The sequence below is a fragment of the Pseudorasbora parva genome, chromosome 12, assembly GCF_024679245.1.
Source record: "Pseudorasbora parva isolate DD20220531a chromosome 12, ASM2467924v1, whole genome shotgun sequence".
NCBI lineage: Eukaryota > Metazoa > Chordata > Actinopteri > Cypriniformes > Gobionidae > Pseudorasbora > Pseudorasbora parva.
This window is the reverse complement of record NC_090183.1, coordinates 15,320,987-15,347,706: the sequence shown is the minus strand read 5'-3', so window position 1 is coordinate 15,347,706 and position 26,720 is coordinate 15,320,987. Positions and strand designations below refer to the sequence as shown.

The following is a 26,720-nucleotide window of genomic DNA, read 5'->3' as shown; positions in this document are numbered from 1 at the left end:
ATGCTCATATTATTAACATTTTCAATATAACATTATACACAATAAACACACAGAAACAACAGAAATGTATCCTTTTTCAGCTTGCGGATGCCCAACAGTGATCTATTGTCAATTTTAACTGATGAAAGCAGTAGGGCTGGTTTACGTCTGATCAGCAGGGTATCGTTGTCCACGGAAAAACCTAATAATCCGGTGAAAGCAAGAAGTTGTGTCCTCTCTCAGGTTTCCAGAGCCCCTTTCCTGTTCAGCGCTTTTTCCATGTGAACTTTCTCCGTGCTCCTTCCTGCCCTGGTTTCTTCCTCTCCTTGATCCTGGGATCAGCGGTCAGCAGGCCAGCTGTTTGGGTAATGACAGCAAACAGATGATGAAAAAGTTTTCTACTGCTTCAAGTCTACTAACAGCATCTGTGACATGACTTCCAGAGAAAAGACTCCATCTTAACATCGATCAGAAATGAGTCAAAAAAATTGGACCTGTTCTTTAGGTAGTTTAAAGGGATAGTTCACCCAAAAAGGAAAATTTGATGTTTATCTCCTTACCCCCAGGGCATCCAAGATGTAGGTGTGTTTGTTTCTTCAGTAGAACACAAATTAAGATTTTTAACTCAAACCGTTGCTCATATAATTATGTCAATGGGGTGTTTTCTATGAGTCATACGAACAGACATACGAATCGATATTAAACAAAAGGGCTCTTGGTCTTAAGACACACAACCCGTTATTTTTACATCTAGTATAAACATCTAGTATTCCCCAGCTCCATTACTTCCGTCAAGTAAGGTCCAAAACACGGTGTGATCATAGATATACACTCACCTAAAGGATTATTAGGAACACCATACTAATACTGTGTTTGACCCCTTTCGCCTTCAGAACTGCCTTAATTCTATGTGGCATTGATTCAACAAGGTGCTGAAAACATTCTTTAGAAATGTTGGCCCATATTGATAGGATAGCATCTTGCAGTTGATGGAGATTTGTGGGATGCACATCCAGGGCACGAAGCTCCCGTTCCACCACATCCCAAAGATCCTCTATTGGGTTGAGATCTGGAGACTGTGGCGGCCATTTTAGTAAAGTGAACTCATTGTTGTGATGTTGAAGAAACCAATTTAAAATGATTCGAGCTTTGTGACATGGTGCATTATCCTGCTGGAATTAGCCATCAGAGGATGGGTACATAATGATCATAAAGGGATGGACATGGTCAGAAACAATGCTCAGGTAGGCCGTGACATTTTAACAATGCCCAATTGTCACTAAGGGGCCTAAAGTGTGCCAAGAAAACATCCCCCACACCATTACACCACCACCACCAGCACCAGCCTGCACAGTAGTAACAAGGCATGATGGATCCATGTTCTCATTCTGTTTACGCCAAATTCTGACTCTACCATCTGAATGTCTCAACAGAAATCGAGACTCATCAGACCAGGCAACATTTTTCTGGGTCTTAAACTGTCCCAATTTTGTAAGCTCGTGCAAATTGTAGCCTCTTTTTCCTATTTGTAATGGAGATGAGTGGTGCCCGGTGGGGTCTTCTGCTGTTGTAGCCCATCCGCCTCAAGGTTGTGTGTGTTGTGGCTTCACAAATGCTTTGCTGCATACCTCGGTTGTAACGAGTGGTTATTTCAGTCAAAGTTGTTCTTCTATCAGTTTAAATCAGTCGGCCCATTCTCCTCTGACCTCTAGCATCAACAAGGCATTTTCACCCACAGGACTGCTGCATGCCGGATGTTTTTTCCCTTTTCAGGCCATTCTTATAAACCCTAGAAATGGTTGTGTGTGACAATCCCAGTAACTGAGCAGATTGTGAAATACTCAGATCAGCCCGTCTTGCACTTTCTTTCTTTCACACTCACACATACACAATATTATATATATATATATATATATATATATATATATATATATATATATATATATATATATATATATATATATATATGATCGCGTCGGGTTTTGACCTGCTTTGACCTTCTCGCAGAAACCGCAGAGCCACAGGGTTTATTATGGATTCGTATGTCTGTGTTTTTTACTCTCATAGAAACACACCCCATGGTCATGCATTACCTACAAACACACCTACATCTTGGATGCACTGGGGGTAAGTAGATAAACATCAAATTTTCATTTTTGGGTGAACTATTAACTAACTACTAATTATTAATGTTATGGGCTTCTTGTCACAAACCTTGCCTCATCTTTTCCACTTCTACCTCAGACACAAAGCTGAGCAGCGCCCGTGAGATGGCCAATCGTAGAGCGCCAGCCTTAGCTGAGTGACCACTGCCCTCCACACTGCCTTCGATGTCAAACCGGCCCAGCATGCCCACAAAGTGCAGAGGAAACAACAGCTGCTCCCTAAAAGGAAGAAACACGTGTAAGAGATGTGTGAAATATGGGTCAAGTCAGAATTAAGAACATGTTTCTCTCCACTAGACTACTCAAGCTTTCAACATCTGTATGAATGACACTCCTGCAAATCCCCAATTGAGGACTGCATCACGATATTTAGACAAAGTGATAATCCTGCCACTGTAAGAACTATCGAGAGGACGCAACGCAAGCATGTGCGCTCGCTCGCGGGACGGCCCACAGTGCTGACACAGAGCAACACTCCCCTTCTGCTCCAATTAGGCCTGTGTGAAGCGGACGGAGCGATAAGGGCAGGCAGCCGCCCGCAGTTGACAGCGCCAAGTCTCCGGCTCACTCATCTGTGTAATTAACTTTTCAACCACATTAAAAAAACTGAACACACTCACCACGCACCCTGGACCACAAATGCTGGATTTGAACATTCTTGGTGTGGGTCTCATATATGGCATACTAACTAGAGTAAAAACAAACACTCAAGCTCTTGACATGCTAAAAGGATCTTTCCATAAAGATGTGACACCTGACTGAGGCACCCACACACACACCTGTCTTGTAGTACGGGAAAGTAGTGGAGGTAGTTCTTGCCGTTGATTGTGACATTCCCAGAGCCGCTGTCTCTGAGGGTGATACTGGCTTTGGCAGACTTCCTTCTGCCTGTGAGAGAGAAAGAGAGAGAGAGAGAGAGAGAGCGAGAGAGAGAGAGAGAGAGAGAGAGAGAGAGAGAGAGAGAGAGAGACTAAGCTAAAGTGATATGGGAAATCAAGTAAGTGTGTACAGAAGAAACGGTGAGTTTTAAGCGAGATTAAACTGACAAGCGGAAACATTGCAGAATAAAAATGCTTTACCTCTCAGATATTGCACGCAGGAACACGAGAATTAAAATAATAGCTTTGCCAAAAATAAAAATTCTGTCCTCATTTACAGTCCCTCAACTGATCAGAACTGTCCAGAAAGCCGAATCTCATTTGAACCACCAGGGTTATTATTATAGTTAAAGGTATCATGAACTGGCTTTTTTATTTTTTTATACTGTTGTCTAAGGTAAACTAATGAAGTTTGTGTGGTTTTCACATTCAAAAACATCATAACCAATAAGTAATAGGCTATTTTCTACACTGGTTTTGAGGCTCTCTCCTTTTGATGGGCGTGCCACACTGGAGACTTGGAAGTAAACGCCCACGGCAAGGATTGGATAAGATTTGCATATTTAATGAGCTTCAGCTCCGCTGTCAGTTTAAGTTCACGAGGGAGGGATTGTTTTGAAAGCGTCGAGTCAAGTCAAATGTCGAGTCAAGAGCGTGAACAGCGCAGATCAAGAAATGAATATTATTTCACAATTTGAGATTCCCCGGCCTGCCGACGGGCTTCCGTTTTGGTAGCTCGTCTGGAAAACACATGGCCCCGGGACGTTGGGCTTTGCAAGCCCCGGCTCATACATGTCCGATTCTGACCCCGAATCGCAATGAACCAAAAAAAAAAAAAAATTATTTATGAAAAATACAAGGATTTATGATCACAGCGTGCTAAAGGTGTGTTTTCCGGACTATTAGTCGCACTTTTTTTTCATAATTTAGCTGGTCCTGCGACTTATCAAATTGTATTCTGACAAGAATAAACATTTAGCTATGTTTATAGCTGCGAGAGGGCGCTCTATGCTGCTCCTGTAGCCTGCCCCTGAAAAAATGAACTGACAACATAAAACTGGACTCGCAAGCCACTTTTCTGAACTGGTGTTGAGCTGTTGAAATAAGCCAATCAGAGCAGAGCTTACATTAATATATTTATGACCCTTCCAAATAAGGCAAAAACAGAGCATTACATCCTAAGGACAATTTATAGGGTTGTAAATGGACCTGTAAAACTTTATCTGATTTTTTTTCCCCCCTTAAATAAGCCACATACCCTCTATGTAGATATCAGAGAACAATTTAACATATTGTTTCAAATCATTCTAGAGCACCTTTAAATGAAAATAAATTAGAAAAAGAGAAAAAAACTATAACTGAAAATAAATAAAAGCTCATTCAAAATATTAACAAATACCGTAATACTATTTTTTTAAAACACTTTTGCGTCAGAAAGATAAAAAGGCATTTCAATATTCTAATTCCCCTATTTCAATGGATATCATTGCTATTGAAAGTGAAAAATATCATAAATAAATTACAATCAGATTCTGAATTATTATCAGGCCTAAACACTTGATTACTGTGGACATCAGTAAAGTTGGAAAGAGGCTTTTATGGTGTTCGCAAAATCAAATAATCTAAAAAAACTAATATTTTAATAATAACACATTTAAGCCTCTAGGCGCCTCAGTCGAGTTTACTCGAATACACTGACTAAAATGGCAGATTTTGTCAAATAGGGTGTCAAATTTAATTCAACTTCCCCTCCACTAGATGGTAAACATGTCGTACTTCATCCCCGACTCAAAAACATCAAGATTCTATACAAAATCAATTGCATCAGTGCAAACAAAAGCGGAGCCGGTGTGCGAGTGTGACGTTTTATCAGAGCATTGTCAACGTCTGCGAGTAATTGCAATAGATTATTATTACTATTATTATGTTATAATGGCATCAATAAATGCATGAATGCACTTCATGAAGTGTTGGGTCTTCTATTTGTGGACCGTGATTCTGAAGGGAAATATCAGATGATGATGATTCTGAAAGTGAAACTAAACCTAACGTTACACTAAGCAAAACGGTGAATGATCATTTGCCCAATGTAAATGGACCTTTGCCCAATGTCAGTGGTGGGAACAATGTTTTCCGGGGTCGGGGCGTTCATCAAAGCAGGTGTGTTGGGAACAAGGTGGCTGCGGGAGATTTTTTACCGCGCTCGCCATGAAGCGCACGTCTACTCTCTGCGATCGTGGCAGCAGTATTGTGGTGGAGACTTTATCTAATGCCACTGGGTATGCTAGATGAGGTCGAAGTATTGATAGGACAGTTCGGGGCCAACGTGGAGGCAGGGTGGGGAGTCAAAATGACAATAACAGGGGTCATGGCTGTGCACACTCGGCGGCGCACGAGGTAGACCTGGATGCGAGCAGACGCGATGTGACACGGGGCAGGGGCTATTATGCATTATATATAATATATATGTGCCCCATATATGGAATCAGAGTGCCTACTGTATGTAGTAAATGGAAAATCTCTACAGCAAAAGGCCAACCGCTACATGCATTCAGTTTGTTTCTACCATTTATTAGTAATGATTTACAGTTTGTTTACTGTTTACTATTTACCCGAACATTCAGTATTGTGCTATATAGCACACAGAAGGTGAGGGACATTTTGGGGGAAAGAAGTGCCGCATTTTGTCATTTAAACGTGGCTTTTCATAAAAATTCTATAATCCAAGATTGCCACCACCTTATGACGTCATAATATGCAAATTAGATGGGAAAATGTAATCCCTACATAAAATTTGGTTCATCTTTAATATTCCTCTAATTTACAGAAAGTTTCTATTTTTATCACTTTTAAGATATAGTCTTTTGAAATTAAGAAGTCAAAATCGAATGTTTTAGGGAAACACCTCTGGCGCTTAAAGGGTTAATCATCCTATTTGAGATGTCGATATTACGTCGTACCATCAGCAGTGGTGAAAGCGACTCCTTGTGGGTCGTGCTGGATCACAGGAATCTCCTGTTTACTGGACTGAATCTCCAGCTGCCTGCGGAACTTCAGCACGAACTCCTCCTCCAGAGAGCAGTAGGGCATAGACAACAACCTCTCCATCAGCTGGATCAACCGCGTGTACTACACAAAATAAAAGGAATCCACTTGGCTTGCCAACAGCACCCTCATGTGTTTTCATCATGAATTACACACTTTATAGGATTCGGACAATGTAGCGGTTCTTACGTCTTGATCTGAAATGTTCTCGACCAGATGCTCCTCCATTTCCTCTTTTAACAGCCACCGGCTACCAGTCAGCAAACTGAGAGGAAACAAACACAGTTCAGCTGTTAAAACCAGAGTTCTGAGGAAAAAGTCAAATGACCTAATCTAGTTGTACTGGCATTGTGTGTTACAAATATTGTTGGCTCTTTGACAAACTGCTTTTGATAAAAACATTAAAATACAGACATATTCGTGTGTTTCTCTTGAAGGAAGATCTGAGGTTCTCACATTTGTTTGGTATCTGAGGTAAATAGACCTTTATTTCTCATCTTGTCCTGATGTCTCTCTATGGCCAGAATCTTCTCATACAGATCCTAGAACGGCAAGAGAAACGGAAACTGGTCAGTTTTAAAGCCATTTCTGTAAGAGCAGAAAAAACACACACACACACACGCACAAAAGATTTAGAAAGAATCCTCTGAGTGTGGTCGCTGTTGACTAATAAATCAATGAATACACCGAATGAAGGAAGAGGTATTCTTCATAGATATTCAGGAATCCCTCAAAAGAAAAGACGCAGTGAAGCAAAAGCAGGGATTTGAAAATCCCCCCGACACACGACACACACACACACACACACACACACACACACACACAGTCTCTATTATGAAGGCAGATCTCATCTCTCTCTCTCTTCGACTCTGGCTGAATTTAATTGTGTGTGTGTGTGTGTGTGTGTGTGTGTGTGTGTGTGTGTGTGTGTGTGTGTGTGTGGAGGGAAAATTGAATTGGGGAGCACTTGGGCCGTAACCCCCCGCACTTTCTCTCTCCTTTCTAACACACACACACACACTCTCGCACGTCCTCCTGACAGGAGAATCTGCCATGCGGAGCAGGATGGCATCCTCGGGCACACTTGTCTAAATTGGCATCGCGCCCGTGAGCCTGGAGTGCCCGTCAGGCGTGGTGTTGCTGGAGCGGTGCGGAGCAGGGGTCTGACGCGGGCCCCGGCGCTGGCATGCAGCTCACGTCGGCACCTTCCTCACGCCTGTGCGAGAATTCATTTCCCCCTCAATTATCCCACAGCTGTTTGTTTAATTCGGTCCTGATAGAGTGCGTATAATCCACCGCTACTCGCCAAAAAAGCAAACATCGGGCAAAAACCAATTTTCAGCACAAAAAAGGAGGAGTAATAGAAAAGAAAGGGGGGTGGGAGGAAAAAAGCGGGGGAATGCGCGTTACACGTTCGTGATCACAGCGCCATAACGAATCCAGAGAAATTCAAATGCCCTTAGGAGGGGAGAGAGGCTCCTGGATCTCAGCTTTTAATATGAACTTTCAATGTTGCCTTTTGGTTGGCCGGGGCTCCTTGTATTCAACAAATCATGGTTAAATTGTACAGACTCGCTCCTCCCAAAGCACGGCACACATGGGGCTTTTGTTGAAGGTTAAGTCGAAAATACAGTATAATGAACAAGATCAAAGTTGAAGGGCCTACAGCTAAAAGCAGGAGGTACTAACATCATGAGCCTGTGTTTTATGACCTTGCTTGTGCTTTTTTGCGAATAATTGTTGGTATAAATAGTACATCTTTGCCATTGCCAGTCAGTCCACTCTGCAGCCATCTTGGTAATGCACATGGGCAGTTAATGGGAAAGACTGAAATTTTAAGTTAAAATTTCTTTTTTAAGTTTATTATTATTTTTTTTAAATCAAATCAGGAATTCAATCTGACATCAGCATCGAAAATGGCTAAAAATGAAAATTTTATTATTAAAAATGAAATTACTTTTCTATTTTAATATATTTTTAAACATAATTTTCAGCAGCCATTACTCCAGTGTTCAGTCACATAATCCTTCAGATATCATTTTAATATGCTACTTTGGTGATTTTCCTTAGTTGTCAGTTATAATCATCAAAAGTAATTAACATTTAAAATATATCAGGCTGTGTGTAATAAATTAATATAATATACAAGTTTCACTTTTTGAATGGAATTAGTGAAATAAACTTTTTGATGATATTCTAATAATATGACCAGCACCTGCACACACACACACACACACACACACACACACACACACACACACACACACACACACACACACACACACACACACACACACACACACACACACACACACACACACACACACACACACACACACACACACACACACAGCTCTGAGGTATATCACAGTGATATTGATTCTTAAATCCCCAAAATAGATATTTTATACTTATAGTCTATATTGTTTTATGTTGATGAATAAACAAAATATTGCAGCATGCCTCCCAGCCAATAAATCTCAATAAGCTTTGCTACTTTTTAAAATGAAAAAAATAATTCAAATTCTGTCAATTTTATGACAAAAGTCAAACAATACTGATCATCTCTTCAGCTTTACTACTAGTTGCATCGTCGTCACATCTACACCTACAATGTAATCACTGTCTAAACCATGAAAAGAAGTCAATAAAACAATTTGTGTCATTAAAAAAATATTTAAAATGTTGTATTATAAAATCTTTATGTGTAATTTAAATGCAAGTAGCCATAAGCTCCCTGTATTACAGCATTAGTTGAGAGATTTTTTACTTTAAATTTTTCGCCATGTACTGTACCCGATTACATACCCCAATTAAAGGGATAATTCACCCAAAAATGAAAATTTGATGTTTATCTGCTTACCCCCAGTGCATCCAACATGTAGGTGTCTTTGTTTCTTCAGTAGAACACAAATGAAGAGTTTTAACTCCAACCGTTGCTGTGCCAGTAATATAATGCATGTCAATGGGTAACAATTCTATGAAAGCAAAAAAACATAACACAAAGAGCCCTGTGGTTCATGACCACACATTGATATCTTAAGACACAAAATGATCAGTTTGTCTGAGGAATCGAGCCATATTTATATATTATTTTACCTCAAAAAGAACGCTATATCCAACAGCCTGGAACGTGCTTCACTTCCTTTAAAAAAGACCAATATACACTCTCTGGTGTCGTGTACGTGTAAAGACATCCCTTCCGGTATACACGATCTGGCGTAGTTTACGCCAATGCCAGATGTGAATCTCAAACACGACGCCAGAGCATGTATATTGACCTTCCTTACCGGAAGTGAAGCGCGTTCCAGACTGTTGGATATAGCGTTGTAGTTTAGGTAAATTTTTTTATATAAATACGTCTTGATTTCTCACACAAACTAATCTTTTTGTGTCTTAAGATATCAATGTGTTGTCATGAGCCGCAAGGCTCTTTGCGCATGTTGACTAAGCATGTTTTTTTTGCTCTGATAGAATTGTTACCCATTCACATTCATTATATGACTGGTAAACAGCAACAGTTGGAGTTAAAACTCTTAATTTGTGTTCTACTGAAGAAACAAAGACATCTACATGTTGGATGCACTGGGGGTAAGAAGATAAACATCACATTTCAATTTTTGGGCGAACTATGAAGTTTTTGAGACCTCCTTGTCTCAGGTTCGGTACCTTAGTGCGCTCCTAAGTCCTCATGACAGATTTCATATTACCAATTTTTCATTTTTCATTAGCCTAAAACAGTTAACTTACAATGTTAACTTATGAATTAGTACAAAAGAAACATCAAAAAGATTGTGTTTGATAAAATTACAAGAATGCTGTTTGACAGGGAACATCTCTGCTCAGCATTATCAGCTGCGACAGTTGCAAATATTAAACTGTTAAAAAATAAATGAATGAATAAAATGTTTAATAAACTCTTTGTGAGGGCAACTTTGTGTGGTTCTTAAATTCTATACTATCTTTTGATACAGCACACTGCATGATTTTTCATACTGACTGTAAACACAGTCTGAACGCAGCTGTCCCTGATTTGGCACGTTTGAGCATGATCCATATTTGATCCATTGAGTATAACCATATTCCATTCATAATCGGCCTAACAGGCTAACAGAACGGCACTGAGTAAAACTTCACACCAGCCTATCAAAAATCTATCAACACCCAAATCTATAGAAAAATATGATGCATAGATTTATATAGTTGGTAAAGTACCTTAAACATTATATTTTTTATTTGATGCAATAAAAAGTGTAACACAATTAATGCATTTTATTAAATGACCACAGCCGTACTAGAATTCTTGAATTGAGTGTGCAAAGAGCTGTTTTGATAGCTGTAAAATGTCCTGGGATATATTAGGTACAGAATGTAGGTCTTCTAGGTAAATTTCTATATTTACCATCTGTGACTCTAAAGAGAGGTTAGATGTGTTTGTATTTTGCTTCGTTTTGCTCATGCTAGAAAAATATTGCTGTCTGCAGGAAGGAGAGTTGTACATTATTTTCTGCACACTGCAGGGTTTCTGAACACGGCGCACCTCCGTGCGTTTCGAAGCTGGATGAGAGAGCCGGTGCACGCCGGCAGATTTGACATACCTATTTAAATTAGCAGCAGGGGTCCCAGCCACTGCAGGGCAAAGGGGAGGATGAGGGGCTTGGGCGCACCGAGGACAATGGCGCATTAGTCAATTCGCACACACACACAAACTCCTTACTGCTACTGAGAGACGTCTTAGCCCAAGGTCGAGTCCAGAGATGAATGGTAGAGAAGGGAAAAATAAGCTAAAACAAACAAACTTTGAAAAGGAATTAGCCGTGGTGACAAAGAGCCGGTTAACGCAGTCGGCTCTCTGGGGCTCTTTCCATCGCAGTAAAACCCCTGAGGCTGATGTGCACACACACCTACACACAAAGAACAGCACGTCTGCATGCATACACACTCGCACGCACACCTAATATCACAAAGCCCTGGCGTGCCTAGTGAAGTGTGTGATGCTCCCCGTTGTAAATGGGATTTAAGAAGGAGAAAGAGCTCCGTCACACTCATCTTCCTAACTCTTATTCCTCTTCTTACAAATCCAAACCTGCCATTAGCATTTTCTTAATCATTCCAATCTCTTATTTATACTGGTTTGTTTTAACAACAACTATTCTATTTCATTTGATTTAACACACTAAGTGTAAATTGTCAAACAAAGCCTCTCTCTGAGCAGAGGAGCGGTTCCCCATCACCCCTTCCAGACCCTTTTAGGGGTACCCTCTCTCTGTCTGTGCCCCTCCTTCTATCCCACCTCTCTGTGATGTGCTCCCCACCTACACTCGGTCTGTGCCACTCCCTTCAGTCCCAGACCAGACAAAGCAGAAAACCTCCCTAAACCATTTCGAAAAATTCTGGCTGATACTAATACATTTACTGATGACCCTATTCTTTTCAGAAACGCCCAAATACAAATTAAAGTTTTCATTTAGCCAAAAAACTAAAAATAAACTTAGTAGGTGCAGTAAGTAATTTCTCAGAAACGCTGTTGATATTAGAAATCAACCCAAAAAAACACACCCAACAATTGCTCAATTGAACACACACCGCAACAGTGGATATCTCTTTCTCATAGCTGAATTGAAGCAAAAAAAAAATGCTTAATGGAGTAAAAAAATAAATACAGCGAAGATGAACAAGTGTCTATTTTCAGGCTTTTCGCTTAGGTTTCTCTAACACTGCTTTTCTAATATTAACACAGGTCCTAAAGCACAGTAGACTGTAGACATGTGCTGATTTTCGGTAATGCGATATATCACGATAATGAATATGCACACTATTGTTATCGTGGGCACTTCAAAATATCGTAAATAATAATGTATTAACAATTATAAAAAATTATAATGCACTCAAGAATACTTTGCCCATCAACCGTATAAATGTCAACACCGCTGTATTCTGCGTCAAAGGGACACACTCTCAGATGTAAATGAGAAACACATGAACGAGTGAAGGAGACGCGCTAATGAAGTGCCGCTCAGTGACAGCAGAGGGCGCTGTTGAACTGCAGAATGCCGTGGTTACTTGTGGATCATAACCGGGTTGTAAGTGCTGATTCAAAATGCCAAAAGAAGAAACAGGAGCAAGAGACAAAAAATAGAGAGTAGGCAATTTATTAAAAACTGCATTTAAACGCATTTAAAAGTTTAAGACCACAGCCCAAAAATAAACGCACAACATTACTAAAAGTGTCAAAAAAGGACTCAGTAGTGAGTAGCCCCACCGTTCTTGTTGATCACTTCAAAAACTCGTTTCGGCATGCTTGATGCGACTGTTTCGTTGTAAACGTCTTTATCAAACAAACACAATGATTTATTTCTCATTGACCCACGATTGATTGGACTATTATTTTTATATTACACATAGCCCGCGAGATCCGACGATATTAGCGCAAACTTATACATACTTTGTATGTTTTATATAAGCACTTAAAGCCACAATATGTAATTTTTCACCACTAGATGCCAAGCCTATGCTTGATTTCACTGAGCTTTTATTATGCCACGGATGATCGCTTCCAATTCTTACGGTCATGTGTATGTGGGGTAAGGCAACGCTGTTTTATCATATTAGATACAGTATTTGAGTGTGTTAAAAGTTATGTTAATGCTATTTTGCTACGTCTCCTCGGCGGCTACTTTGAGACACTTGTTCACACTGCAGTATGTTAGATCGATATTAGGTAAAATAAAACTTGGTACTCACGGTAAATCAAGAAAGCGAGATTTAAACAAGATAACTGTGTTGAGTTTTATAACAATGATTTTCTGCCGATGAATGTATCCGAACCAAACATTTGGGATAATGCAAGTACATACAGGTAGGGCATAACATACAGATACTGAAGGTGCCCTAGAATTAAAAATTGAATTAACCTTGCCATAGAGAAATAATAAGAGTTCAGTACATGGACATCTCATACTTTGAGTCTCAAACACCATTGCCTCCTACTACTTATGTAAATCTTGAGCATGATAGACGCCACGGAAAAATAAGTGATTCTCAACATAACGCCAAACGTGACGCAAGCGTTGGGGATCATTTATATGCACGCCCCCAACATCTGCATCTGTCCAAACAAGTTCATTGTCAGGCGGAACTGGCGGAGCCGAATCACGAGACTGCATGTAAACAAGCGACACTCGAGGATAGCAAAAAGGGCAGCTCTCATGGACACACGTCATGTTCCAGGCTGTGCAGAGGACGTGAGGACTTTTCTACCATTCCCACAGATAAAAAATGTCAACAGTTATGGTTGATTTTTTTTATAATCGGATACCACAACAATTTAATTCAAGATTGTTTGTTTGTTCGGCCCATTTCAAGCAAGATTCGCTCAGCGTCTTCTTAAACTGAAGAAAGTGGCAATTACAACTGTATTCCTGCAAGCAGTAAGTAGTGATTTTATCCACTTATTGACTGTTGAAACAATTTCTAATTAAATTGAAAGTTTCTTAGAGAGACCGCATTGTCTAGATAACGCAAGTTGCTAGTACAGTAACAATAGGAAACACCAAGTACCATACAAAACTAAATAGTGTGTCTAATGACAAAGGTTAATATTATTTTGTATTACAAAATACAACCGTAGATACATTGCTTGCAGTTTGTTCACTCGATCCTTCTAGCAAACGTCACCTTTTCCACCATATAAGTTAAAACAGTAGTCATTTGACAAGGCTATTCATTTAGTAAAAAAAATATATATATTTATATTTTTGAGAACTTAAGTATGATGTTTTTTGCATGCTTGTATTTACGAGTACTTTACAGACACAGTGTAGCCTACATTGTGACTAACGTTATAAAAATGTAATAACATTGACAAAAAAGACAAGTCTAAAATCACTGTTTTGTCTGAGGAGTGTTCGTGCTTGCGGTTGCCAGATTTCAGTAATTTAAATCCCACAATCAGAGCTTTTCTGTGAAAAGAGCACGTATACTATCTGGTGTTTTACCTAAACATGTACAATCTGGCAACCATATGCACGCAAGAAACACCAACAAACCATCTGAAAACACCAATAAACAAGTAGGCTGCATTTTAGCAATCTCCATTTGAGATGTTCTGCTTAAAGTGTCATTCAGTCGGTCTGTGTTCTGTCAGAACGGTCAGGACTCACGCTTTACTGAGCTGCTGTGAGCTGCTGAAATAAGCCAATCAGAGCACAGCTCGACATTAATATTCATGACTCATTAAGGGCAAAAACAGCATTACATCCTAGGGACAATTTATAGGGTTGTAAATGGACCTGTAAAACTGTATCTGGACAATTTTTGCCCTTAAATAAGCCACATACCCTCTATGTAGATATCATTCTAGGGCACCTTTAAGAGCATGAACTTACATGCAAGAGAGAATAGTAGGACTGTTTCCCAGTGTAGAACAGAAAGTGAAAAGGCCGTCCTTCAGCATCCCACTGAACAGCTAAAAGAGAGAAGTGGGCATGAGTAATTCCTTACCAGATATCAGCATGCTTATAAAAATCAGTCAAAAAAAGCACAGTGTTAAAACAGCTTTTCCTTACCTGTCTGTTTTGGGAATATTTGCTCAGGGTGCTTAAAAAAAAAGGCACAAAGATCAGTCCAAAAAACGGTATCAAAAAATGGTATAAAAAAAATAGAATAAGCCACAACAGCTGGACTAAATCTCACCTTCATTATAGGTCTCGCTCGCTTGTCAAAGAGTCCAGATGGGAAGAGATATGCAATACTCCTCTAAACAAACAAACAAACAAACAAACATCAGAATCCAATCTCTTTTTTATGGCAAATTTAATGTAATAAAACACATGAATGCCTTATTCTACATCCCTTAATCCTACCCAATACATAAACATAACTACCTTACTAACTATTAATAAGCAGTAATCAGAAGTTTATTGAGGCAAACGTCATAGTCATGACTGCGATGGTGCTGTCAGTTTGATGCTCAGATGCACTGAGTGATACTTGTGCTGACCGACTGACAGATAAATATTTGCGGTGTTTATTGCATTTAAAATGTGTCTTTCCTCAGTGCATAACTTAAATTTCATAGGTATTTCTAAAATAGTTGTTTTGACAATATAATATTTGACTAAATATTAAAATGTAAGTATATTTTTATGAAAGTGACCATTACAATGGGAGTAATCATATAAAAAATATGTAAATATAGCCTAATATGCTTTTGTTTTTATTTTTAGCTTAGTGCATTTAATTTTGTTTTTAGTTTGTAAATCTCATTTTTGCAGATAATATATTGCATAGCTTGTATTACCATTCAATGTATTTGTTTATAGCCATCAACATTATTTTTAGGAAATAATGTGGCAGGATATAAGATAAAATTATTATTAAATAGATACTGATTTTTTTTTTTTATCTAAAGAGATTTTTGTTGTTGTTGATTTTTTGGCCATATCGCCCAGCCCTAGTTGTTGCATATTCAAAAGTGCACAATAAAATGTGACACTGAATTTGAAACAGCAAATTGTAATTTCTGCATCTATTATCAAAGTATTTATTAATATAGTGGAAATTAGTAGATTTGGTTAGCATGTTGATTTTGCACCCCTAAATTTTCTGGCTGTGCCCCTAAAATTCTCAGTTGTGGGCCACTGTGCTCCTAGTGAAAAAAGGTAGTCTGGAGCCAAATGAATGGGATATTGGTTAAAAGCATGAAATAAGGTCTGAGGTGAACACAAGTTCTGATATAAAAACACCAGCAATACCCACTCATGTTTTTTTTGTTTTTTGTTTTTTTTTAAAGCTTTTATGGGTCTTCAAAAAGGCAGTTGTTAACAAGTTGCTAAATGGGACTACGGATTTTGTCAGGGACATTAAACATCATGACAAACCGGTAAACTTATCTATATACTAGACTGCTTTCACAGCCTTGTTGTGTTTATAAAATCGCACTCCTCCAAACTGTCTCTTAAACTTTCAGGGAACTTTTTAGGAATAAAGACTGAAAGTTGTAGTTGTTGCCATATTATATGATAATAAAGTCTATATTTAAAAAGTACAATCACAGTGGATGTTTAAGTCCTTTCAACTTAAATGCCAATAAACTGACTTTAAAAAATGAGTTGAATCTGGTTGAAAATTGCTTTTGCCATTATATTTAGGCTTCAAAATTGTGATTATTTGGACTTTTGTCAAGGGAATCATTATGATGCCAACTACAGAGTTGGCATACACAATTATGTCATCAATGCATCCCTCTATTCTCTTCAAGTACTCTCAAAGAACTAAATGATTCCAGTGATACTTTTGAACAGGGCATAAAACTTTCATTTGCATAACATGAGGCATTCAGAATGGCAACCTTTGGGTATTTGACCCTTTTTTCCGGGATAAAAAAAGAGAAGAGATGAAAGAAAAAAAGTAAGGTGATGGCAGATGCACTCCAAGAGAACAGATATCCATGTATTGGGTCATCAAAACCAGAGGGTGAGGGAAAGTGAGGGAAAAAAGCAACACAAAGAGAAGAACAGACAAACGGTGCAGGATGCAGTGACAGATGAAGGCAGCACCTGTTCATACCTTGAAAAGCAATATGGCCCAGCTCCCTCAGGGAGGTTTAGCCTCATCATAGTGTTCTAGAAACCTCTGCTGCCTACACTTCACACAAGCTGGGAAAGCAAAGTTACTACTCGCACTCACCGAAAACAGATTTATTTTCGACATCTGACCACTCATGTGCCATCGAAAACGCAGCATCAAAAACCAAAAAGTGTCTGACCTTCTCAGGTGACAAGGGCATGGATGTTTACACCGATCCTGCCATCCCATCGCTTTTGTAGCATAATTTTTCGCCCCTGTAGTTAGTCAAGGTTTCCTGCACCAAGGCGTAATTTAATTTTACATGACATCAGTGCCCTCTCGCTGACCCTCACATACTGCACATTTAAAGGAACCCCACCCAAAAAATCTGCTTGCCCGGAAATGTCAAGATGCTAAATACTAAATAGTTGTTGATATACAAGTGATCGTATGGCACAAATAATTTGTTTTGCCCTGATCTATTAATTTATTCAAAAATACACTTCTGTTCAAAAGTTTGGGGTCAGTAATATATTATCTGTTAGTGGGTGGGATATATTAGGCAGCAAACGAAAATTGTTCTCAAAGTTGATGTTGTAGAAGCAGGAAAAATTGGCAAGCATAAGGATTTGAGCGAGTTTGACAAGGGCCAAACTGGCAGTGGTCAATATCTATCAAAAGTGGTCCATGGAAGGAACACTGGTGAACCGGTGACAGGGTCATGGGTTCATTTTTTTTTACATCATGTGGATGGGCAGGTGCATGTGTTGTTTACCTTGGAAACACATGGCACCAGTATGCACTATGAGAAGAAGGCAAAGTGTGATGCTTTGGGCAATGTTTTACTGGGAAACCTTGGGTCCTGTCATCCATTTGAATGTTACTTTGACACAAACCACCTACCTAAGAAGACCATGTACACCTTTTCATGGAAACAGTATTCCCCGGTGGCTGGGGTCTCTTTCAGCAGGATAATGCGCCCAGTCACAAAGCAAAAATGGTTCAGGAATGGTTTGAGGAGCACAACAAACAGTTTGAGGTATTGACTCTGTCCTGCATCAGTTCTGTCAGACCTGGGCCCTGATTTCAGAAAATACCCAGATGTCAGGGAAGCAACACCATTTCACCCTTGGGATGACCAAAATTCATCATTGCCACTAACTACACATATCTCTGGTTGAAATTCAGTACAAACGGAAACTTCAACTTGGCCACGAATTAACTTAAAGATAACGCAAGAAGGGCTTTCTATGCCATCAAAAAATTTGAAATACCAATGAAAAACTGTCTCAAAATATTTCAATCAGTCATAGAACCTACTGCATTATATGGCAGTGAAGTTTGGGGTCCTCTCCTAAACCACGAATTTGACAAATGAGACGAAAATCAGATTCAAACCCTGCATGCAGAGTTCTGTAAGAGTTTCCTGAGAGTACAGAAGAATACACTGAACAATGCATGCAGGGCAGAATTAGGCCAATACCTTCTACTAATCAACATTGAGAAACGAAGCAGTACATTTTGGAAACATCTAAAACTGTTTAGTGACCTACAAATCTTAATTAGGGGTAATAAACACATGGCTACCGAGTAGATCGTTCTCTGGGATGCGTTTTCATGAAAATCTAATTTAAAGAGTTTTATCTCTAAAAACAGATTAGCTTATAACGCTGGTATATGGGGCAAAGGATAAGTAAAATTAAATGGCTAGTTAATACCACTAACAAGGCTCAAAATAGCCTCACACTAACACGGTAGCATAATGAGGGTCCCTATGCAAACCGAAGCATTGAGAAATTTGTAAGTGTAAAACAGCTTAACAAGAAGATACTTTATGGCAGAAGATACTTTTGACAGTACATTACGTGTTTACAGACAAGAGCCATCTTTGAAAATAGTTTAGACTAGTCGAGCCATGAACGCTGTGCTAAGTGATGAACTGCGACTTGGAATCTCATATGGTCCGTTGTTTCCGGAAGAAAGTTAGTCAACCATATATTTTAATAAAAAGATATAATTCATGCATTTCCATGTAATTAGATTACACAAACTTAATTCCAATTGACCAGCTCACTTAGCACAGCGTTCATGGCTAAAACAGTGCTGAACTTTATAAAAATAAAAAACATGAACCATGAAAATGTGCTAAATTGCATGTGTAAATATGAATATATTAAAATAAGTTCTAACAGAAAACAAAAATCTACAGAAAATAACTAAAACATTAAAATATTTAAATATTTTAGCTATAACCTAGAAACATCTATGTGAACGTCATAGGTAACATACTGCAAGTCACATTTGTTAACAAGGATGTATTGGCTTATTAAGCTAGCTTACATGAACTAAATGCATTTTGCAAAATACATTTTACAGTATGTATTAATATTTGATCAATACAATTGTACCTTAATCATTAATGTTAGTTCATAGTGCATTGAAATGTTAACAGATAAAACTAACAATGAATAATACTTCTACAGCATTTATTAACCTTACTTAATGTAAAAATGTATGAATATTATTGTTATATTAATTAATTAATATTATATTAAATGTTATCATTTCATATAAATCCAAACAGTTTGCTTTTTTAAAACACTTGATCAAAATAACAAAATATGTATTGAAATCGAATGCTCTTCTGATTTGTTTATATTTCTGTCGGATGCGTGACCATACAGTCTGGTTTCTCACATTACCAGTTGTTATACGGTTTTAACTGCTCTCGACGACAAAGTACATACATACTGCTGTTCTTTCTCCGCTAAAGCGTTATAATGATTTGCCAACATGTTTTGAAGTGTTCTGTATTCATACCGCTTCCTGTTCTGTGTTTTAAAAGCGCATCAGATGTGTCAGCGCGCGCTGCGCAGTGTTTTCCGTGAAGCGCTCAAGTGTTAATGTAAACAACGTCAGTGATATTTTGTTATTTGGCCTCTAGATGCTGCTCTCATGCTATATAATGCCAGCAGACCCTTCTCAGAGCTCTTGGATGTACTGTGTAATGACAGCGCACCATTCTCAGCCGCTCCCCCAACGGACGCAACCCGGAAAAAATGCGGGTATTGCTGTCGGTGCAGAATAATCAGCAAAACCGATGAATCGGTCGACCTCTAGTATGTGCGCCTGTACTGTAGCCAAGGAGAAATAAAAACAGAGCTGCACTTCATAACCACCTGCTCTAATTATTAGGACATTCAAAAAACACTTCTTTCCAAAATTTGAAAATATTTGACCCAAATTTTGAAGAATGATGCAAAAGCTCAATAAATACATAACTGTCTGCTGGCACAGGAATAAATTTTATATTAAAATACACTAAAATAGAAAAGTTATTTCATATTAAAATAATAATTATTTTAATATTACTGTTTACAGTATTTATGGTCAAATAAATGCAGCCTTGGTGAGCATTAGAGACTTTAAATTATAATAATCAAATAAATGAAAATTAAATATCAAATAATTAAATTAAAAATAAATACAATTCATACATGCAACTAAAATTAATTTCAGCTTAACAAAAGGTTTTCAAATATTAACAAGTTGTTTCATTTTCTTACTTTTAAATGGCATAAAGGTTTCAAAACCACATGAAACCAACATGACGACATGTCTAAGAAGTTAAAAAAACAAATTCAAAAAAAAAAAAAAACGTTTTTATTAAAGATCCCCCCTCACCCCTTTCTTTATTTTGGACATCCTTATTTGTCATTGACCCAAATGTTCAAGAAATAGTTCACCTAAAAATAATCTACTTCCTGCAAACTAATGTTTGAAATCAGTATTACCAGTATCATTTGTGGAACAAAAAGATTTTAAAGATATTTTTCAGAATGCCTAAGCTTTTATTATTCATACAATGGAAAACATACATAAACGCAACGTAAACGCAGATCATACAACTTGCTGTGTATACCAAAACTTCTGATGCCTCCATGACACTTTGACTCAAGCTGGAATTGTCAAAAACTCAGCAAATTTCTTCCCAATTTCAGTAGCATGGGCTCTGTGAACGTCAGAGCCCACCTGACGGGTGCAAACGCAATGTGTGTGCGAGTAGACGGAAGACAGCGGGAGAAAGCAGGTGAGGCTTGCAGTCTTTATTAATTACTTCCTCCTGGCAGCGCTTGCTGTGCAGCTGTTTCACACCTTCAGCGCATTCACGGGAACGTCATGTCGGCTGAAGCGCTTGGCAGACACACCGGTGCCAGCTCAGGCACAGACGCCCCATCCTGTACTTGCTCTGTGCCCTGCAGTCGCAGCCATTTTCCACCCCTTACCCACCGATCAGCTGGCAGAGGGACGGTATGTGTCAGTATCCTTTAGCCACACTTACTCTGAGGACTCAATTCATTAATGGTGACAGAGATTGGGGAATAATGCTGAGAATCGAGAAATTGGACCAAATTAGTGGGATAAATCAATTACGGCCATTTCTGTCTGGCACAGAATAAAATATTGGACATAAATACTGTTTGGAAATGTATGCCAATTTCTAAGCGTGTCTCATAAGTTCTATGTGACACCTGGAGAAAGTTGACTTTACTTTCAGCTTTAGGAGTATCACAATGATTGTATCAGTCAGTCTCCACATTTCTAGTTTTCTTACGTTCCAATACAAATTCATAATGCAAACTTGATGCAATAAACTAAGCTGGGGGCTAAGTATTACCCCTCTGATGCATGGTGTCCACGCTGTGCCAATTTTATATGACTGACCTCTAGTGTTGTCAAAAATATATTTTTCCATACGTATTGATACTGAATTATCTGAAAAGGCCCTAATACTCATTTCCTGCAGTATCGATACACCGATATCCCCTTACTTTTTGCTCGCTCTTCTCTCTGACAGAGAGTTGACAGTCCCAAGTTGGCCCAATTTTGACCAGTGTATAAGCTGTCACCTCCCTATTGACAAATCACACAACCTCATCACATCGGTTAGATCTATGGATATTATTAAAGCCCAATGGCAGCAACCCTACACATACACTGCCACACACACACACACACACACACACACACACACACACACACACACACACACACACCAGGGATGGAAATTAACTTTTTTGTCCACCGGCCACTGTGGCTGGTGGATTTCAAAATCTACCAGCCACTCAACGTTTTTACCAGCCACTTTCTTGTTTTTAACCGACAATGTGTAACTGCACGTGAAAATTAATACTACAAGCTCTACAATACTTAAGCTGTTTATTTAATCTCAAATCTCAATGAAATACTGACATTTTTTTCACTCTTATACACACACAAACCATGAACTGATATACATTTCATTAAATGAGTAGGGCTCTATGTTCTCTCTCTTTTTTTTTTTTTTTTACCTTGATGTGGCATTTGGATAATTCTTTTATGGCTTCCAGTTTTAGGTTTTTAGTACCAACAATGAAACTACTAGTTTTGGCATCTTCTGAAGCGTGTTGACGACATACCGAGCAGAACATTGTCAGTAGGGATGCATCGAAATAAAAATTATTGGCTGAAACCGAAGCACTAAAAGAAATTATGCCAATTATCCATTGCATTTATGGCTAATGCTATGACTGAGTAACTTTACTAAAAATCAAGGCATTGCAATTGCATTAATTAATATTAAAGTTTCAAATAATAAATCAATTACAAATTATGCAAATATTTATTTAGCACATTGCAACATCAAACAGTATAAAATAAAATTCAAAGTAAAATGTTTAACTTGATCTCACTCATGTGTACATTAAATAATAATGCACAGGTCTACTAGCCTACAGAAATGTAATAAAGTAATCAAATGTAAAATAACTGCATATTTAACTGTTTAAATGAAAGATTATTCCTTATTAAACTTACAAAAGCTATTCAATCAAGAGCAGTGAGTGATGTCCTTATCGTTTGTTTGACATTAAACATAGCAGTAAAAGCTACTGCCCCTTTAAGACCTAATAGAGGGATATGCGTCATCTTTCACGACTGTATAAAGTTCACTTAAGGCATATTCAGACTATGTCTGCTAGAATTCTCATCAAGATGAACATGTTGGCATACTTTTTGTGTGAGTTTGTCCGTTTAAGCACAAGACTTGAAAGACAACTCAATATTTGCGCGCTGTGAGACGGGTGCGCGCTTCCGGATGACAGTGACGGATCTTCTCTCAGTGCGCGCGAGTTATTATGGTTATTATTCGCGTCTTCTGGCACTACATCCGGGTAATGACGGCGAAAACGACTGGTCATATTCGGACATACATAGTGCGGCCGCACTCGCATTCACTGAACACAGTTTATAAAGAGGGGAAACAGTATGCTATTTTTATTTACCCGCCACAGTGGCCGGTAGGTGAAGCGAGTTTACCCGCCACAACGCAAAATCACCCGCATTTGGCTGGTGGCGGGTGCTAATTTCCATCCCTGACACACACACACACACACACACACACACACACACACACACACACACACACACACACACACACACACACACACACACACACACACACACACACACACAAATACACTCTTTAGTTGTTTTGTTGAAAGGAATGTCTGTGCTGTTCTCTTCTATTTTCAAATTTTTTTCCTTCTTTTTTTCTAGACGAAGCTAAGCTATAGCAGAAACACTGAAAGCTCCAGTCTCTGGATTAGTTTGAAAGCTCATGCTCACCGGCTCGCCGCGCGGTACAGTGTATCACCTGCTTGAACACAATCAGGTTAACTGACTCGAAACGTGTGCAATGGCTCACGACCTCCTGAGTGTCCGAATTTGCACAGTATATGCCCGCTTTTAGTCTTTAAAAATAGCTGTGGAGTAAAAGGGGTCTTAGAGACAAAAAGGTTGACCAATGATCTAAAATATTAACTTCTATTTTATTGTAGACAACCCAGACAGTTTAAACATTTTTTGTATGATCTTAAAGGGATGGTTCACCCAAAAATTATTATTATTACATTTTTATTAAAGGAAAACACCACTTTTTTGACAATAGACTCATTTTCCAAGTCCCTTAGAGGTAAACAGTTGAGTTTTTCTGTTTTTGAATCCATTCAGCCGATCTCTGAATCTGGCGGTAGCACTTTTAGCATAACTTAGCATACATAATTGAATTGGATTAGACCATTAGCATGGCTTAACATAATGACGGCCGAGTTGCGCTTGCGTGCTTCTAGTAAACACAGAAACTGGCGAACGGCGGTCTTTCGAATCAGCTTTGACTGCGACTCTGGAAGACTTGGAGTTAAGCTTTTCTCTGAGAAAAGAACAAAGAACGGCACTGAAGTCATTCTTAAGAAGGGAAGATGTGTTCTGAGATTTGCCGACCGTATACGGCGAAAGTTTAATCTGTCAACTAGCTCTGCTTCACCTTCGTTGGTCTGGTTGGTGGTAGCGGTATCCTATCGCGTGCAGAGGGAGTTTGAAAGACAATTGTTTATCCCGCCCCTCGGACTGAGTCCTGTCAATGGTGAGTTTCTGGCTTAGGTCTGGCTTGTCAGGCTAGTTATCGGGCATATAACACATTTATTTGGTCATTCATCCATCTTCAGCAACCAATTCACCCGGTCCTTGGCACTTGCGAGATGGCAGGTGAGAAAGATTCACTTTCGCTTTCACAAAAGACCGCACATTGCGCATATGCATCACAACGTTTGTAATCCTCATGAAAAATTAGAGATAGTTCAATTCTATATATATATATATATATATATATATATATATATATATATATATATATATATATATATATATATATATATATATATATATATATATATATATATATATATATATACACATACACATATATATATATATATATATATATATATATATATATATATATATATATATATATATATATATATATATATATTTGTTATTGAAAATAATATTTTAGTGATTATTTTGGAATATTTTGAAATTAAAAATTATGCAGGATCACAAAAAAGTAGGGCTGTGTTGAAAAAAATCGATTCACCCATTCTAAATCGATTTTCATATTAATTCTAAAGATCGATCTGTAACTCAGAGGATCGATTTAATAATAGGCCTACATTTTCCTGTGAATTTTAATTTGCCGTGTCATTGAATTCACGCATGCGTGTGAGGGGGAAGGACATTAAAACAACAAACATGGCAGCTTTGAAAACTCCAGAACTGCCGCGGACAGAGAATACTAGAGTAGGTAAACAAACTCAAGCCGAAGCCCTCGTCACTATACTGCCGCCGCCGTGCTGAAGACGTGCCGGACAGAGAATACTAGAGTAAGGTAGACAAGTGAACTCGGGCTGCTGGATATGTCAAGAACGCAGCTTACGTCACAGCCGTTCTCACTGCAGCGCGCGCTTACTGCCAAGGAAGTTGTAATGGCTGCCTTGTCACGACAGCACGCCTCTGACTAGAGCACTCTGGAAGGGGGATTGTTCTTTACAACCATCAATACTCCATTAATTTGCAGTTGAATGTCTTATAATAATAGTATCAATATGTTGAACTACAGTCCTCTAAAAGTCAGGTAACAGCTGGAAAAAATGCTTTTTTTTAAAAACACTTATCTAAATCTCAAAGATCGGATCAGATCAGATCGAATAATGATAATCGATTCAAGATCTTGAGAATCGGAATCAAATCGATTCTTGAATTTTGAATCGAAACCCAGCCCTACAAAAAAGGCAACATTTTACTGATTTTGTGTTGTATTCAGCGATCGCGGAAAAACAGGAGGGACTGCCTTAAAAGTCCCCTACTGAAGTCTGCCCCTTAAAACAGAGCATTCATAGAGCATTCATTCAAGAGGCAGAGAAGAAAAACTGCCTTTTATTTATAAATAATGAAAAACTTTGGCGTAAAAAGCACTAACATTATAAGTGCACCCCAGGTAACATCATAAAACCACGCAGTTCATGACCCTTTAATATTTCATCCATAAAGATTTATATTTTGTATTAGTTAAGTTATGTTACCCGTGTCGGCAGTGCGCAGCACACACATACACATTAACAATTTCAATATATGACTTATCCTCTCCAAACAGACCATTAACATTAGTTTACATCTGAAGTAACTATTCATTTTAGGAGTGTAAAAACGATTGATGTAAACGATATGATTTGCGATATAGTTGTTTTAAACAAGGCTCAATTTGCTGTATTTAAGGTATAATTCACCCAAAAATGTAAACTCAGTCATCACGTACTACTACTCACCCTCAAGTTTCATTTAACTTCCAAACACAAATGAAGATATTCTTTATGAAACCTGAGATATACTGTATCTGTCCCTCCATTTTAAGTCCATTCCTCTCAAACTTAAAAAAAAAAGCAAAATAAATTTTTATAAAGGCATCGTAAAAATAACTAATTGAGTGTCTAATCCAAATCCAAGAGACATGGTGGCTTTATATGATGAAGAGATTTACAACGATGCATATAGCCTACTGTAGTAAACACAGATGTAAATGATTGTGTGAAGCGTGAAAACAACATGAGAGTGACTAAAATGCAGAATTAATATTTATGGATGAGCTAAAGAGTTACAGTTTGAAAATGGTCATTTTGACACGCTTTCATGCGATTAGAACTGTGACGGATTGCATTGATCATCTGAAGCGCACGCACTGGAACAGTACTCCACAAAGGCAAAAGACCTAAACTCACTGGAGAGTGGAACTGAGAAAAATTAATTTAAAGATTTTTTGTTGTCCAGCCAAATTAATTATAGGTAGGACACTGGGAAATCTGGCATTTAGATGTTTTAGCAATGAAAATTAGCTACATACATTTTTTTTTTTTTTAACTCAAACTTGACTTTTGACCCCTATTTTGAAGTTACTGCACTCTGCCTTTGTATTGTCTGCGAAACTTGAGGAGTCATGCCAAGGCAAAAGGCAGTAACTTCCATATTAACAATATTTGGTTGCTGATCACCATTTACAAAATCATTATAATAACACCTGTATAAAATTTAATGATCATGACATTTAATTTGGATGATTTACAATTAATTATAGCCATCTTCTTATTACTACCCTGTGTTTTGGTTGCATTCTGATGCCATTATTAGACATCGGACATGACACAATACCTCT

General features: G+C 38.3%; 1 protein-coding gene across 1 annotated transcript in view; it reads right to left on the bottom strand.

Annotated features, from left to right (window-relative positions):
* mrps9 (mitochondrial ribosomal protein S9) overlaps positions 1-26,720 on the bottom strand; it is a 32,766-nt gene that overhangs the window by 25 nt on the left and 6,021 nt on the right. The window contains exons 3-11 of the mRNA XM_067458341.1: positions 14,762-14,824; positions 14,635-14,665; positions 14,455-14,534; positions 6,524-6,609; positions 6,257-6,332; positions 5,983-6,151; positions 2,924-3,032; positions 2,194-2,363; positions 1-336 (exon numbers count right to left, since the gene is read on the bottom strand). The exon at positions 1-336 is cut by the window's left edge and continues 25 nt beyond it. Of these exons, the coding sequence (XP_067314442.1) occupies positions 245-336; positions 2,194-2,363; positions 2,924-3,032; positions 5,983-6,151; positions 6,257-6,332; positions 6,524-6,609; positions 14,455-14,534; positions 14,635-14,665; positions 14,762-14,824 (876 nt within the window). The 3' untranslated portion in view covers positions 1-244. The remainder of the gene's footprint in view (positions 337-2,193; positions 2,364-2,923; positions 3,033-5,982; positions 6,152-6,256; positions 6,333-6,523; positions 6,610-14,454; positions 14,535-14,634; positions 14,666-14,761; positions 14,825-26,720) is intronic.